Source organism: Hypanus sabinus, chromosome 28 (genome assembly GCF_030144855.1).
Source record: "Hypanus sabinus isolate sHypSab1 chromosome 28, sHypSab1.hap1, whole genome shotgun sequence".
In the NCBI taxonomy this organism is placed as follows: domain Eukaryota; kingdom Metazoa; phylum Chordata; class Chondrichthyes; order Myliobatiformes; family Dasyatidae; genus Hypanus; species Hypanus sabinus.
In genome coordinates this window covers 28,970,147-28,987,729 of record NC_082733.1, presented here as the reverse complement: position 1 = coordinate 28,987,729, position 17,583 = coordinate 28,970,147, and the positions used below count along the sequence as shown (strand labels likewise).

The following is a 17,583-nucleotide window of genomic DNA, read 5'->3' as shown; positions in this document are numbered from 1 at the left end:
ATAACTCTCCAACCCCAACATTCAGGTCATTGAAGAATTTACCCAGTTATGCAGCATGTGGAATTGAATGAAGGACATATTTTGACAGGCTAGCTTTAAATTCTTTTTACAAGTTTTATTATATTAATTATACTCCTACAATTGAGATTAACCTTACCCTTTGGCAGTAAAACCAAAACTTGACAACATAATCTTTTTTAACAATGTAATATCATTAAGCTGGAGTAAATCAAGCAATCAATTTCCTGTTAAGTTTCTTTCTCCTACATTTTCTTTATTTTATTTGGATTTTGCAACTTTCATCACCGTCATCCTATGATTCCTAATGCTTCTTTATTTTTTCAGCTTTCTTTTATCTCACCATCACAAGCATTCAGCCTTTTGCCAAGTGTCTGATTTTACTTATTCTCAGCTTCAACCCTTCTTATGCATCTCTTTCAACCACCCTCCCAAACTCCATCTGCCTGCAGCTCTAACTGCCTTGAACCAACCCATTTAATTGTAATCACTATGTTCCAGCCCCAACTAATTTATTGCTGCACTAACAATGCAAAATGTTGGAGGAACTCAGTAGGTCAGGAGAGAAATAAGAGTCAATGTTTCAGGCCAAGACCCTTCCTTGGGACTGGAAACAAAGGAAGAGGAAGCCTGAAAAAGAAAATGGGGGAGGGGGAAGGAGCAGCAGAGATGAACGGTCTCGACCCAAAATGTCGACTCTTTATTCCTCTCCATAGATGCTGCCTGACCTGCTAAGTTCTTCCAGCATTTGTGTGTGTTACTCTGGATTTCTAGTATCTCGAGTCCCCACCTGTATGTTTTGATGCACCTGTTCACTCCCATCTGATCCACACCACAATCTGCCTGGATCCAGTAACCCCTCAAAACACTCAGACCTGTACGCTGCCAATCTCACCCTAAACCCAAGGACCTTATGTGCCCCCTCCTTAGCCCAGCTGTCCCAAAACTCCATCAGTCAACAATCCTCCATCCCACCCTCTTCCTGAATCACAGCCAACCCTCCAAAAATGCTTTCAGCGAGTTAGACAGCATCAACGAAGGAAAATGGACAGTGGATATTCCAGCCACAATACCAAACCCCCAACCACCACTCCACACATAGATGGTGCCTAACAGGCCAAATTCCTGTAGCAATTTGCTGTGTTCTATGTTCTAGATTCCCGCATCTACAAGCCTGACAACCCACCAACATTGAAACCACCCCTCTTCTGTATGCCCGACCCATTCAACCCCCCCCCCCCCCCATTTTCAGATGCTAACCAACAGCTTGTTTTGTACTCCGGATTCCAGCATCTGCAATCTACTGAGCCTGCCAAACTCACCAACCTTGGAGTCGCCCCTCCCAGAATCTCTTATCCTCCTCAATCCCTCTTTCTACCTTCTTTCACCCCATCCTTATCAAGTGTTTCTCCCCTGCCCTAATGTGACCGTTCCTCTCCCAGTTAAACCAGAATCAACCTGGCCGCTTCCCCTGCATTAGAATAAGTGCGTATAAAAGTACTTGAGTGGTCAAACAGGGGAGGGAGAGAAAGGCGCTGTTTAAATGCCGGTCTTTCATCGAGATGCAGTGGCAGAGAGAGAGATATTCTCCCTCCAACTGTTGGGACAGGTGCGATCACTATTTTTTAACCCTACTCGCCGCCGCCCCTCCCGTCAGTAGTAACACACCCTCCCTTCTCAAATATCCTTCCCTCTCGAACCAAAACACGAGCACATGGGGAGAGGGGGTCTCCGACCGGAGGTGGGCAGCCCGCAACCGTTCTCCCCTTCTTTCCTACTGGGACTGTCCCGTCTGTGAGGGTCGGGGGTGGGGAGGAGGAGTAGAGCTCGCATGGAGTGAGGGGAGGGGGCTCTGGGCTGGAGGGTCCGCCGCTCACCTTCCGTCAGCAGCACAGTCAGAATCCAAGTGAGAAGGCAGTGCCAGCACAGCTGTCCGAGCGCCATGTAAACACGTCGTGAGCAGTAGCAGCGGCGGCAGCGAGAGGAGGAGAGAGCGTGTGTGTATGTGTGTGTGAGAGAGAGAGGGGGGGCGGAAAAACAAATAGACCTTCAAAGGGTACCGCTGGCACTACCGAGCCTCCTCCCTCTATCATCCATCGCCATCTTGTGCGTGTGAGGGAGGGAGGGAGGGGAGGGAGAGAGAGAGAGGGGAGGGAGAGGAGCGCCAGTCCCCCGAGCAGGCGGGAACGCGCGGACACGCGGCGGTGGCGGCTGTGCGCGCCGCGTGCACGGCACGCGCGATGCCGGGAACGAACGCGCCTTGGTGTCGCGGGCGGAGTGTCTTCCCTCCCACACCTACCTACCTATCTGTGTTAATCATCACCTCCCTCCCTCCCCCACTTGTGCTCAGGGACGGTTCTCCCGGTGGGACCGGTACAGTTAGTTGGCTTGGGCTCTGCTGAATTCTGCTTGATTAAACTGGGTTATTATGTTAAGCTTTGCTGGACCATGCCAAGTTGGATTGTGCTGCGCTACACTCTGCTGGATCATGGCAGGCTGAACTTTTGAGTGTGCAAGACTGGATCCTGCTGGGCTGGATTGCACTGGACCCAATGCAACCCAGCAGAACACCCCCACCCCACAGCCTGTGAGAAATTTGTACATTCTCCCTGTGACCATGTGGGTTTCCTCCCACCCTCCAAAAACGTACTGGTTGGTAGATTAATTGGCCATTGTAAATTGTCCCGTGATTAGAGTAGGATTATATCAGAGGATGGCTGGGCAGTGTGTCTGGGAGGTCCTATTCCACGCTGCACTGTACCTCAATGAATAAATGCCAGGTAGGGATGGACTGAGTTCTGTTGGGCTGTGCTGGGCTCAGCTAGGTCATGTTTGGATTGTGTTTTCTGCCCCAAATAGGACAAATAATTGTGGGCTGAGCAAACCACACAGGTTAAGTAGAGAGCAGTGGGATCTTTTTGTTGGGCCCTATTATTAGGCATATCCCCCTGTTCTCCAACACTTTAGTTTGTTTTGGTCCTGGCTCCAAAGCATATGCATTCCTGGACCAGTCTCATGAGTCAGTTTAAGTGAGCTAATAACAATATGACCTAGTGTAAAGGTCCAATTTTGATGTGTTTTGCATGAATCTAACAAATTGAATTAGATATAAATCTGCCTGAGAGTATAATCTCAGTATAATGTCCAAACACATATGATTCAACAGTTGGAATATTGAAATTGCAATATATTTGAAGTAATTTAATTGTAATTTAAATATTTGTATGTATTAGTACGTATAGGTTTGAATCAACTGCTGTGTTATTAAAGTTAGCAACCATCTGATTAAAAAAATTAAAATGTGGAGTTAACTAATGGCCATCGATTTCTATTAAGCTATTCACAGAGCTCATCAGCCAGAACAAGTTTATTTTTGAGCTTTTCCATAGCACATTGTTCTATTCTAATTTGTGTTATGCTATCACTCATTTTATCCTTTAGTCACTCTTGCCTTCCATCCTAAAAATGACCTTTGGCTTTAACTTTTCCTTCCTCCTCTTTAACCATTTTCCCAAAATAAAATCTGCTCCCATTCTGATGAAAGGCCAATAAATGGATATACATTATGTTTTATATTCAAGTAGCACATACAAATTGCTGGAGTAACTCAGCAGGCCAGGCAACATCTATGGAAAAGAGTAAATGCTTGATGTTTTGGGCTGAAACCCTTCATCAGACCAAAGCACTGACTGTTTATTCTTTTCCATAGATGCCACCTGGCCTGCTGAATTCTTCTAGCATTTAGTATGTGCTGTTCAGATTTTCTCATATCTGTTTTATATTCTATGGTTGTCACTTGTTTTTTTTGCCATTTGCACAATTTGTTCCTTTTTTTCAGTATTGTGAGTTTTATGTTTTCTTTGGGCAGGTTTCATGCTGTTTCTTTGTTTCATTGCTGTCTGTGGAAAGGCGAATCTCAGGGTTGTATATTGCATACATACTTTAATAAATGTACTTTTAATCTTTAAATCTTTCTCCCACAGCAGATGCTGCCTAACCTGCTAGGTATTTCCACCACTTTCTATTTTCATTCCAGATGTTCAACAACTGTTTTAGTTTGGTCTCATTCCTGCTGAATTGAACTGGCATTTGCCAGTACTTTCTGCACCTGTTTGTGCTAATTTACAAACTTGACCTGAGAAATTTCACAAAAGTAGCAAACCTAGTCCTTCATTCAACGTCTACCCAATATCTCAATTAAAATACTGTTGCAGGTTTTAATGTACAAACAAAGCATATATTTTAATCCCTAGTACTGGTAGCTACAATCCATCTTACACAGCCATGGCTCACAGGATAAAGCACTCACTTCTGAGTCAGACAATTCAACTGTGAGACCATGGATTTAAGTTAAAAAATATCAAAGTTGACAGTCCAATACAGGACTGAGGGAGTATTGTATTTTCAGAGGTAATCTTTTTTGAATGAGCTGTTCAACAGTGGCTATATTTCATTAAGAGTTTCACAACATTTGGTTTGTCAACTAAAACACTCAAACTTCAAATGTAATGTGGTGAGTATTCTGATTGGCTGCAACACTGTCTGGTATGGGGGGAGGGCACTGCACAAGATTGAAATAAGTTGCAGAAACTTGTAAAATTAGTCCGCTCCATCTTGGGTACTAGCCTCGGTAGTATCCAAGACGTCTTCAAGAAGCAGTGCCTTAGGAAGCCGGCATCCATCATTAAGGACCCCCATCAGGCAGGACCTGTTGTTAACATTGGGAAGGAGGTACAGAAACCTAAAGCCAAACACTCAGCGACTCAAGAACAGCTTCTTCCCCATGCTATCCGATTTCTAAATGGACATTGAACCCACAGACACTACCTCACTACATTTCTATTTCTGTTTGTTTGCACTACTTATTTGAACATAACTACTTAATAGATGTGTATATACTTAGTGTAATTCAGTTTTCTCTCTATTTATTTATCATGTATTTCATTGTACTGCGGCCGTAAAGGTAACAAATTTCACAACATACGCCGGTGATATTAAACCTGATTCTAAAACTGAGACCCTAGCTGTTCGCTCGATGGCATAAATTACCAGATGTTATTTCAACAAGAGGAAAGGGATTTGCACCAAATGCCCTTGCCAGTAATTTCCCGATAGCTGATATTGCTGAAAACAGATGATTCCATTATTATCTCTGTCCTTTAGATTTAACGTATGAAATTCGACTGTTGACAATAATACTTCAAAAATACCACAGTGGTTCTAAAGTACTTTGAAAGGGCTATATATTTTGAAAAGTAATGCATAAAATTATTTTATACTGTCCTGAAACTTCCCCTGTTGAAGTTTATTAAGACCCTGCAGTATGTGGAGAAAGATAGAGGTATCTCTGATACTGAAACTTGAAGATCAGGTGAAAACTTTTCATTGTTAAAGGTCACACTGCCCATAATATTCCAAGAGCACACAAGGCCCAAAATTCATTCTTGCCTTTTTCAACATGCGGAGTCCATTGTGATGCAGCTCCACTTAGAATTGTTAGCACCATTACTCACATCTATTTTCAGGCATCCAGCATAAAATATCAGCGGGTGAATTGCACAATGCAGCCAAATACCAAGTAGAGAGCTGAGAATCATGATTTACCAAACAGGTCATGATGCCAATGACTCATCTGTACTGGGAGATGCAAGTTCCCATATAAATAAGGTCAATCTTGACAATTAGTAGATGATTCTTCTTGTGTAATTTCAGTGCTATCAGTGTGGCTGTCTATACAAAAATGACCTTTCTTTGAAAGCTGGATCAATTCTTTCAGGCAGATATGTAAAAGTGACTTTTCCCTAAATCCTATTGTTAACTTAGCCATCTTATCAATACAATAATACCCATCAAATATCACGTAACTTATCACACATATGTACATAGTTTGACTGGAGAGCTTGTTTCTGTGCTGTAGTGCTCAGTGACACTCAGAATCAGGTTAACAACACCGGCATATGTCAAGAAATCTGTTGTCATTGTGGCAGCAGTACAATTCAATATACAGTATAACAATAGGAAAAAATGTAAATGACAGTAAATATATAATAGTTAATTTAAATAGGTAATGCAAAAATAAAAAAAATTGTGAAGTAGTGTTTATGGGGTCAATGTCCTTTTGGAAATTGGATGGCATAAGGGAAGAAGCAGTTTCTGAATCATTGAATGTGTGTTGTCAGGCTTCTGTACCTCCTTCATGATGGCAGCAATGAGAACAAAGCACAAGCTGGGTGACTGGGGTCCTTAATGATGGATGCTGCCTTTTTGAGGCATTGCTCTATGACAGTTTCTACAGCCACAAGCTACCAATTACAAACACATATCCATATATCCTATCTTATAAATTGTGTAGGTCTGTGATATTGAAGTCATCCCCAGAAGGATAAGAGCTGGCATCTACTTGACCGACACATTAACGTTGAATCAACAAATCCGAACTGTCACACGTATTAAAATATATGACCTACTAGGGCTTGTGAATCTCTCCAAAATCAAAGTAAATTTATTATCAAAGTGCATTTAGTGTGGTTTGCACAAGGACTCCCAAGTCCCTTTGCATCTCAGATTTTTGGATTTTCTCCCCTTTTAGAAAATAGTCTGCACATTTATTAATTCTACCAAAGTGCATGACCATGCATTTTCCAACAGTGTATTTCATTTGCCACTCTCTTGCCCATTCTCCTAATCTGCCTAAATCCTTCTGCAGCCTTCCCGTTTCTTCAACATTATCTGCCCCTCCTCCAATCTTCGTATCATTTGCAAACTTGGCAACAAATACATCTATTCTGTCATCTAAATCATTGATATACAGCCTAAAAAGAAGTGGTCCCAACACCGACCCCTGGAACACCACTGGCAGCCAACCAGAAAAAGATCCTTTTATTCCCACTCACTGCCTGCTACCAATCAGCCAGTGTTCTAACCATGCCAGTAACTTTCCTGGAATACCATAGGTTCTTAACTTGGTAAGAACTTGGTAACACGTGTGGCACCTCATCAAAGGCCTTCTAAAAATCAAAATATACAACATCCACTGCATCTCCTTTATCTATCCTATTTGTAATCTCCTCAAAGAATTCCAACAGATCTGTCAGGAAACCATGCTGATTTTGTCCTATGTCATCAAGTACTCCATAACTTCATTCTTAACAAATAACTTCAACATCTTCCCAACCACTGAGGTCAGGCTAACTGATCTATAATTGCCTTTCTGTTGCCTCCCCCCTTTCTTAAACAATGGAATGACATTTGAAATTTTCCAGTCCTCCAGAGCCATGCCAGACTCCAATAATTCTTCAATGATCATTACTAATGCCTTCACAATCTTTACGCTACCTCTTTCAGAACCTTGGGTACAGTTCATCTGGTCCGGGTGACTTGTGCACCTTCAGGTCTTTCAGCTTTTTGAGCACCTTCTCCCTTTCAATAGTAACTACACTCCCTTCTCTTCCTCACCCTTCAACACATGGCACATTGATGGTGTCTTCCACAGTGAAGACAGATGCAAAATACTCATTTAGTTCATCTGCCATTTCTTTGTCCCCTGTTGTTGTTTCTCCAGTCTAGTGGTCCTATATCCACCCAGGTTGGAGGAGCGACACCTTATATTTTGTCTGGATAGCCTCCAACCTGATGGCATGAACATCAGTTTCTTGAATTTCCGGTAATGTCCCCCACCTCCTTCACCATTCCCCGTCCCCTTTTCCCTCTCTCACCTTATCTCCCTGTCTGCCCATCGCCTCGCTCTGGTGCTTCCCTCCTTTTCTTTCTTCCATGGCCTTCTGTTCTCTCCTATTGGATTCCCCCTTCTCCAGCCCTGTATCTTCCACCAATCAACATCCCAGCTCTTTACTTCACCCCTCACCCCCCTCCCAATTTCATCTATCACCTGTTGTTTCTCTCTCCCTTCCCTCACCTTTTATATCTACTCCTAACCTTTTTTTTTTCTCCAGTCCTGCTGAAGTGTCTCGGCTCGAAACATCGACAGTACACTTTTCCATAGATGCTGCCTGGCCTGCTGAGTTCCACCAGCATTTTGTGTGTGTGTTGCTTGGATTTCCAGCGTCTGCAGATTTTCCCTTTTTTGCGATTCCGAAACGATATATTTATTATTGCAGGGAATGGCACAGGGGTACTCTGTGCTAACTGCCTTTTCACAGTCCCATTCTTTCTCCTGACAGTCACCCAACTTCAGGGTGACTACTTCCCTGTAACTCTGATCGATGATCTCCTCACTGTCCCGTACAAGCCGAAGGTCATCCAGCTGCTGCTCCAGATCTCTAACACAGTCTTCAAGGAGCTGCACTTCCTGGATAGCTTACCCAGAGCCAACGCCTCTTCCAAGCCAAAGCCTGACACTCTCTCACCACTGGCCCACTCCCAACAATGGCTGCTCCCCTTGTCCCTCCTGTACTTTTACTTACTCCTCTCTACGCCGCTCCCACCACTGATTAGGACATTGGAAGGACACCGAATAGACATGAAGCTGCCCTTTTAAACAAGCGCCACTGACCTGCAAGAAACCTCCCCTCTGTGAGGATCTTTGATGGATGCTGTTTTTCTACAGCAATGTTTCATGAGGATGTGCTCAAAGGTTGGGAGAGCTTTGCTCATGATATACTGGGCTGAATCCACTACCTTTTGTAGGATTTTCCATTCAAAGGCATTGGTGTTCCCATACCAGGTCCTAATCCACGCTTAAACTTGGAAAGGATATTCTATTCTAACCTGCTGTGGGGAGAAAGCAACAGACCATGAACAAAGGGGGGGGGGGGGGGGGGAAAGAGGGATGTTGGCAATTCTTCCTTGTAAAAACTCAGCCTCTTGGAGATCCCTGGCCTCAGATTACACAAAATGGAGAAGATGTACATGGGATGGAATTGTTAATCTTTGGGTCCATGCACTGGGAGCACACAAAAAGCCGGCATTAAATGTAAATAAATTGCACCACCTCATAAACTACCCCCATCTGTGAGTCTCCCATTCCCAATCAGCCTCAGTCACTACAGAGCCAAGAGATACAGGTGGAAGCAGATCCTGATATACGAGAAAGTCTGGTTGAGTGATGCCACAACAGCCACCTGCCACTCAATGCCAGCAAAACCAAAGGGCTGACCACTGACTCCAAGAGGTAAAAAACAGGGGTCTATAAGCCAGTCCTCATTAGGAGAAAGGAGTTGGAAAGGGACAGTGGCCTTAAATTCTTTGGTACTAACATATCAGAGGATCTGTCCTGGACCAGTATGTAAGTGTCATCACAAAGAAGCACGACAGCACCTCTACTTAGAAGTTTGTATCAACCTGGCAAGTCACCATAAACTTTGACAAACATCTGTAGAAGCACAGTGGGGAGTATCCTAACTGGTTGCATCATGGCATGGTATGGAAGCACCAATGGATCAGGAGTGAAAAAGACTACAGAAAGTAGTGGACACAGCCCAGTCTATCACTCCCCACCATTGAATATGATGGATGGAGCACTGCAAAAAGACCATATCCATCAGCAAAGCATACTATTCTGGCTATCCCCTTTTCTCACTCTACCATCGGACAGGAGGTACAGAACCCTTAGGTCCCACACCACCAGGTTCAGGAACAGTTATCATCCAACAACCACCAACCTCCTGAACTGTTGTGTGTAACTTCAATCACTACTACTCTCAAATGATTTTACAGACGACAGACTCGTGTTCAAGTACTCTTTACAACTCATATTCTCAGTATTTGTTTTTAAATTTGCACGGTTTGTCTTTTGCACTTTGGCTGTTTGTCAATCTTTGTCTATAGAACCATACAACATTACAGCACAGAAACAGGTCTTGGCTGTGCCGAAACATTTTTCTGCCTAGTCCCACTGACCTGCACCTGGGCCATATCCCTCCAAACTCCTCTCATCCATGTACCTGTCCAAGTTTTTCTTAAATGTCAAAAGCGAGCCCGCATTCACCACTTCATCTGGTAGCTCATTCCACACTCCCACCACTCTCTGTGTGAAGAAGCCCCCCAATGTTCCCTTTAAACTTTTCCCCCTTCACCCTTAACCCATGACCTCTGGTTTTTTTTCTCTCCTGGCCTCAGTGGAAATGTATATCTATAGTTTCTATGTACAGTTTCTCATAAATTCTTTTGTATTTTTTTCCCTGTAACTATCTGCAAGTGAATGAAATCTTGAGGTAATATATGGTGACTTATACAGCATGTACTCCGGCAATAAATTTACTTTGAACTTTTGAACTTTGAAAGATTACCTGCATTAATTTTGTGCGATTGGTACCCAGCAAAATCCAAGTATCTGTGAATATAAACATTTGTTTGCCTCTTACCTTTAAGAGTCATCTAAATCTTACCAAACCTGCCAACTTTTTGTTAAGTTACTTAACAGCCTCCTCTCTTCCTTAAAACTCATTGTGGTGCTCATGATAACAGGGTCCTTTCTTTTGTTGTAGGCCACCAGTATGCCTTTTTTTTTACAGATAAAACCAGACCAGTTTTGATAAAATGTAGAAGAGGCCCTGACAAGTAAATATATTTTTATTTTGTCTATGCATCACTTCAAAATCCTGCCTGAGATTCCTCCTATTCTCTAGGACCAACACTCAATGGGACCATCTCCACATTTTGCTGAGTGCTAGGAACTGCTTCCTGTTCACTTTTTTGCCTGTCATGAGCCAAAATTGCATCAGTGTCACAAAAATAAGGTGACCCTAGATCTATTTACAACTGCAGCAACCGAATTGCTTCCTCGCATTTGATGCCGCCAATCCCGATCAAATCCCGTTGGAGTTAAAATTGATGCTTTGGCAATTAGAATTGTAAATTGAAATCCAAATGAGATTTGAACAATATTTCATGCAGCAGCAGCACAGGTTATTTGAATTTAATATGAAGGGATGCTCAACAGGTCAGGCAGTACTTGCAGAGAAGGGGGAGAAAAGTCAATGTTTCAGGTCAGTGACCTTTCATCAGAGCACCCTTCTTGCCTTTGTAATGCTTAGCATGTTGCTGTCAATTAAAAGTATCCAATTCTTCATTTTGTATCATAAAGATCACTCCAGCATGTATAAATGAAGTAGCACTGGTGCCACTCTGGTATATCTGATGAGGCTACTGAACTCAGAGGTAATTTAATAGGTGGGGCATGTTAAGAGCATTTTTTGTGATCTAAACCTATGCATCTTTCGATTTGAACAGTATATAAAACACTGGGGGTCATTTGTAAATGAGTTGCTTTTTTAATAGTACAGTATTCATTAAATATTTATTAAGCATCTCCTGTACTTAATTCTATATGTTTTTTTAAATTTGTTTGGCATCATACTTCAACAATGAGGGCTCTCTGTGTATTTGCATCATTGTCTGGTAGTTTGCCCAGATCTGTTATGAGCATTTGAAAAACTACAGCAAAGATAAACAGAAGGCAATCTCCTTAACCAGATCGCAGGGTTATTGTGAGATGACTATGAATGCTACTTATATGCTAAATGTTAACTTGCAGGTTGATTCGATGGTGAGGAAGGCAAATGCCATGTTAGCATTCATTTCAAGAGGTCTGGAATATAAGAGCAGGGATGTGATGCTGAGGCTTTATAAGGCACTGGTGATGTCTCACCTTGAATATTGTGAACAGTTTTGTGCTTCTTATCCAAGAAAAGATGTGCTGGCTTTGGAGAGGGTTCAGAGGAGGTTTACAAGGGTGATTGTAGGAATGGAAGGGTATCATATGAGGAATGAGGAATATCAGCTCTTTGGTTTTGCTGATGTTGAATGAAAAGTTACCATGGAACCATTAAACCAGATTTTCAATCACCCTCCTGTCTGGTGATTTGTCGCTAGCCTTGCTTCAGCCAACAACAGTGGCATAATTGACATTAGCTAGATAACTTACATTGACCCTCCAATCTATATCTGTGAGCCAATCACTCAGTAGATGTACTCAGTGAACCAATAATAATGTCTTTATTTCTTAAGAAACATTGTGTAAAACTTCTATATTATCTCAACTCACCAAACTCTTCCGCCTTTACTATTTACAAACATACCCGCTCATACACCTCATCCCCACCAATCTAAAAGTGCCCATTCATTAATTCATTCCAACTGACAAAACCATTCACCAAAGGCACTAGCAAATTTCTGTAGATGTACCATGAAGAGCATTGTAACTGGCTACATCACCGTCTGGTATGGATGAGGATGGGGAGGGTCTACAGTACAGGATCAAAATAAGCTGCAGAGAGTTGTAACAGAAACAAGAGAAAGTATGCACATGTTGGAAATCTAAGCGACACACACAAAATGCCAGAGGAGCTCAGCAGGTCTGGCAGCATCAATGGAAAAGAGTAAACAGTCAACGTTTTGGGCTGAGACCCTTCATCAGGACGTCTTGTGTGAGTTGCCGAGAGTTGGAAACTTCGTCAGCTCCATCATGGGCACTATTCTCTGTGGTATCCAGGACATCTTCAAACAGGAATGCCTCAAAAAAAAAGGAGGCATCCATCATTAAGGACCCCCATCACCTTGGTCTCCTTGGGGGTGGGGCACAGAAGCCTGAAGGGAACAGCTCCTTCCCCTCTGACGTCTGCTTTCTGAATGGACATTGATCCCATGAGCACTACCTCACTACTTTGTCATTTCTATTTTTGCAGTACTTAATTAACTATTTACTGTACACATATATTTAATGTAATGCACAGTTTTTCCTTCTATTATGTACTGCATTGTAATGCTGCTGCAAAGACAACAAATTTCCTGACAAGTGCCAGTGATTTAAGTCTGATTCTAATTCTGAATCAGCCCATTGCGTTCCTCCAGCAGAATGTCTGTTGCTTCAGATTCCAGAACCTGCCGTCTCTTTTATCTCCTCCTTACTACTTTTCACTGTTATCATAATTTTACACAGATAAGGAAAGAAGGATTCAAACTAGCTGTACTGACAATACTGCCGCCTTTGTTTTTGCAGGCCTCGCTATTCAAATCTTTTCTCACCCGATGCTGCCTATATTTTTTTCAAAAAACAAAGTACAATTGTTTCCACTTCAAACACTTGAGAACATCTTTAAAGACAATTACAGATGTTTAGCATTTTATTTGCCATTTGTCACATAAAGGAAGTCATGGAAGGTTGGAACACCTTGGAGCTAGGCCAGCAGAAACTCGGAATGCAAAGCTCTATCGGTATTGTTCGGGATTCTCTGCTCAAATACAATGAAACAACAATTCCAGTCTCAACCCTTCACTGATGAATGAGCCTCTTCTCTGCCACGGAGATTGAATTGGATTACAAATGGTGCAGTGACTGTTTTTATAATCATGGTAGCTGTGAGTATGGCTTTACCGGAGATCAGAAATAGGCTGTGATATTCTCAGCACAACTTACCGAGAAGCCTCTCAAATAAAAGAAGGAAATAATATTAGTAGAACAGCGTATCTAGGAAACAGAATATTTAATCTGAGAAGCATTTCTAAATTAATCACTCCTGATCCTCCATGTTGCCCAGGCAGTTTCATGTGACCCTGAGGAATTTGAGAATTGCTTTGACCATTGGCCTTTAGTCTTTTTGCAACTCTTTGGGTCACTTTCTCTGAAGAGCTGAGCAGGGAAAATGAACCTTTCACCTTTTCTATCTCTCATGCAATTTTATTTTAACCCATAGAGGGTTAGATTCCTTTCAAAAGTGCGTGTAGTGTCAATATACTTTCTGTAATCTAAATATATACCTGACCAACACTGCTTGCCTACCCAAGCATTGGCCTTCAATACTATTGATGCTTCCAGAAAGGTCAGAAACCAGAGGCACGGATCTAAAGTAAATGGTTAGAGGGGAGATAATGGAAACAATCTCATCCAGAGGCATCTGTAATTCACTGTCTGAACGGGTAATCACAGAAGAAAACAACTTTGTATTGAAATTATAGTTGGATGTGTAGCTGAAGGACCACGGCCTGCAGAGATATAGACTGATTGCTCTCGGGTAGAGTAACGTTGGGTACCTCTTCACTGACCATTGCAGACACAATAGGCTAAATGGCCTCCCCTGTCTAAAATGCTGTGTGCCTTGCTGGGGCAGAGAGGAAACATAGCACGCTGCAAAGTAACACACACAGGATGCTGGAGGAACTCAGCAGGTCAGGCAGCATCCATGGAGGGGAATAAACAGTCAGCGTTTCGGGCTGAGACCATTCTTTGGCAGTGTAAGCTGCCCAGGATATTTGCAGTAAGCAGGTGACATGTGGGGTTGAGTCCCTTCTTCAGGATTGGAAAGGAAAGGAGAAGAAGCCAGAGTTAAGGAGGTGGGGTGGGGGGGTGGGCAGAAAATGTGTACAAGCTTGAAGGTCATAGATGAAACCAGGTGGGTGGAGGAAGGGGTGTGAAATAAGAAAGTTGGAGGTGATAGGTGGAAAAGGGCTGAAGAAGAAGGGATCTGATTGGAGGGGAGAGTGGACTGTGGGAGAAGGGGAGAGAAGAGGGGAGCCAGAGTGGGGAATGGAAAAAGAGGGAAGGGGGAGGGGGAAATTACCATATAGTGCAAAGACTGTGACAGCAGGGAGCATGGAGCAGCTGTTTTGCAGAAATAACCAAGCATGAGAGAACTCCGCCTGACACTGAAATTGTTCCCAATATAATTCTGACGATGACCGTGGTCTATAGAGAATGCAGTGCTTCTGAAAAACCCTCTAAGGGGGTAAGAAAAATCTGCTTTGGAAGACAAGAGTCTTAGATGGTGGATTTGACTGTTTATCCCTTTAACAAACTGTTTCAAATTTTGAACAGATGTAATAACATGCCATTTGTTTCTGTAAATTATTCTCTGTAAAAATAAATATGATTGTACTTATGTCCATTAACATCATTCACTTCATACGTTTCATAATTAGCCTCTGATGTGATTTTGGTTATGGTAAAGCTATAAACAGCTTATTATTTAATCAGAAATTTATCTTATGATTATTTTGCTTTCTCATGAGGATGTTTAAAAAAAAATCGCTACCAGATTGGCAAACGATCCGTGAACACCCTTGTGAAGTGGCATAACTCCTTCAGTAAATTATTATCAAAATTACGCCATAGAATCATGAGAGCAGAAATTCTTCCTCATAGGCTAACAGCATCTTTTGGGGAGTTTCATCAAGGACTCTGAGAATTGTTTTCACCATTGATCTTTTGTTTTTTTCAGCTTTTAGTGTCTCAAAGCTTCACAGGGAAGATCCTTCACTTTTCCACCTCAGCTGCAGTTTTAATTTAACTCCTGAAAAGATTGTAGATTTGTCTCAGCACTGGGTTTAAGGTCAATATATCTTTCGTTAGTCCTTGTAATTCGGGTATGAACATGTGGGGTCGGTTTCTCTGGTGGGTGACACCAAAATTACAACCAAGAATGGTAATGGTAGAGCAGAGAAACCAGAAGTCCATGTGGTGCCAATTAAACTCCAGAGAACGTGGCAGACCAGTTCTGACGTGCTCTTGGCAAGCATTTACGAGACCCACCCCAGATCCTAAAATTTTATGTTTCAACAGCTCGGACTGCAGATGATTCCAATATTATGCATTCACAGAAATATTGAACGTGGCAGAAATATAGAGCACTATTGCTGGTGTTGTCCATATCAATACCGATATTCTTTTATAGAGTTGTACAGCGCAGACGGTGGGGCTCCTGTGGAAAAGAATCTTCCTACCATTTCATGCACTGCTCAGGAAGTGTTTGGTTTTGGTTTGGAATGTGCAGAAGCATTAACTACCACTTAACTCTGCCAAGACGTGAGTTAGTTGTGGTTGATTCAAGATTGCTTGATGTCTTTTCCAGTACTCAAGTGTAAAGGAGAACAAAATAATTGTTACTTTGGGTGTAATGCAGCGCAAAAGCAACATAATAAGACAAAGAGCACAATAATAAACAAAAAATGCAATAAATATAAATACATAAGATTAGTTACTTAAGATGCACATCAATTGATTGTATGTCTATAAGTGACACTAGGTACAGAAGTGTCTGTACATAAAATGACACTGACAGGAAATGATAAAGTAGTGATGATGGGGGGCAACGTAGATGCTAGTAATGGGCTTTTGACATCATGAAGCTCTACAACCACAAGCAGATTTGAAGTAACTTAGAAAATAAGTTACACAGTTCATGTTTAATTTTATTTGCCTAGTAATTCATACCCCTTTTTAAAATCTTTGCTTGTACATTCTCCATTTAGCAACATATTCATGAGATTTACAGGTCATATTGCATTAAAGTTCCTTGTGTACTCTGATGCCAAAGTTGAGAAGAAACTAACTCTGCTAAAAATGGGTTTGCATTGCACATTTATTAATAGTGTGAGCAATGTGCATGTAGCTTTGCCAATCCAAATGAGTGCTAATCATTTCCATATAATTAGTTCTATTTCAATATTAATTAAAATGTACCCCAATGAGAACGTGCTGGAGGCTCTGCAGTAATTTGTGTACGGTGCACTGGGTGGGGTTCCTGTGTAAAATAATTTTTTCACCATTTAATTGCTTCTGCCTTCTACTTAGGGAATTGATACTGGCCGGAGAATATACTCTATTGCTCTATGTTTTTTAAATATCCTTGTGTTCCGATTGCAAATATAATTGTGAAATTTCACCTGATGCAGACGAGAGGTTTAATAACCAATTTTTTTTTAAAACACAGTAGACCTGTAAATGTTGCTTCACAGCTGTACTCAGGCAAGAGCAACATAATAGCCAGAGTGGCTCTATAACCTTGCAGTTTTGAATTCTTTATAAACTTGTAATTACTGAGTGCTTTCAAAAAGTAGAGTTGACAATTAAGTTGACATAAAGCTATCTATGATACAATCAAGCCTGACTTCAGTGAAGAAAGATTATTCTTTGGGAAGGCATGGTAGTCCAGAGGTTAGGGTAATGCTTTACACCGCCAGTTGTAAGATCAGGGTTCATCTTCCACTTGTTTTAAGAAGGTCGTACGATCTCCCTGTGACCACGTGGGTTTCGTCCTGGTGCTCTGGTTTCTTCACACATTCCAAAGATGTACAAATTAAGGCTTGTTAGTTGTGGGCATGCTATGTTGGTACTGAAAGCATGCTAATATTTAATGGGCTGCCCTAGAACATCCTTGAAACAGATAATGAATTTTGCTGTACATTTCAGTGTTTCATTGTGTAACAAATAAAAGTAATCTTTCTTTATCTTTTTCATTAGTACCTATCCAGAATTCTTCAGAGAAACAGGCAATTGAGCTTTGTAGATACATAAAATTGTCATTAATTTTACTATCTTTTTTCTTTACGTGAAACCCTCCAACATCCATCTTCCCAGCACATGGTTCCCAATTTCACCCAGATTGGTTTCAGTTCTAGAGCAAGTTGATAAGGTTAGTACAAAATGAACTGGTTTCCCCAGAGTTTATCCTTGGTGCCAACCCCATTAATACCACTGACTGAGTTCTAAGAACTAATTGTAAAGAGGGTTTCTTTTTTTTCTTTGTTACTGTTGGGAAAGGGTTTCCTTTTGTTAACTAGCAGGAATGCTAATTTACTGATAACGAGAATGGTATTCCTTTGTAAACCAAA

General features: G+C 41.7%; 1 protein-coding gene across 5 annotated transcripts in view; it reads right to left on the bottom strand.

Moving 5' to 3' along the window:
* igdcc4 (immunoglobulin superfamily, DCC subclass, member 4) overlaps positions 1 to 2,166 on the bottom strand; it is a 151,146-nt gene extending 148,980 nt beyond the window's left edge. For 4 of the 5 annotated variants that reach the window (XM_059952837.1, XM_059952834.1, XM_059952835.1 and 1 more), the window contains exon 1: positions 1,896 to 2,166. Coding sequence is in view for 4 of the 5 variants with exons in the window: in XM_059952834.1 (XP_059808817.1) it covers positions 1,896 to 1,962 (67 nt within the window). In the remaining variant the exon portion in view is untranslated. The remainder of the gene's footprint in view (positions 1 to 1,895) is intronic. The other variant, XM_059952836.1, reaches the window with a different exon arrangement.
* Between the last annotated feature and the right edge of the window lie 15,417 nt (positions 2,167 to 17,583).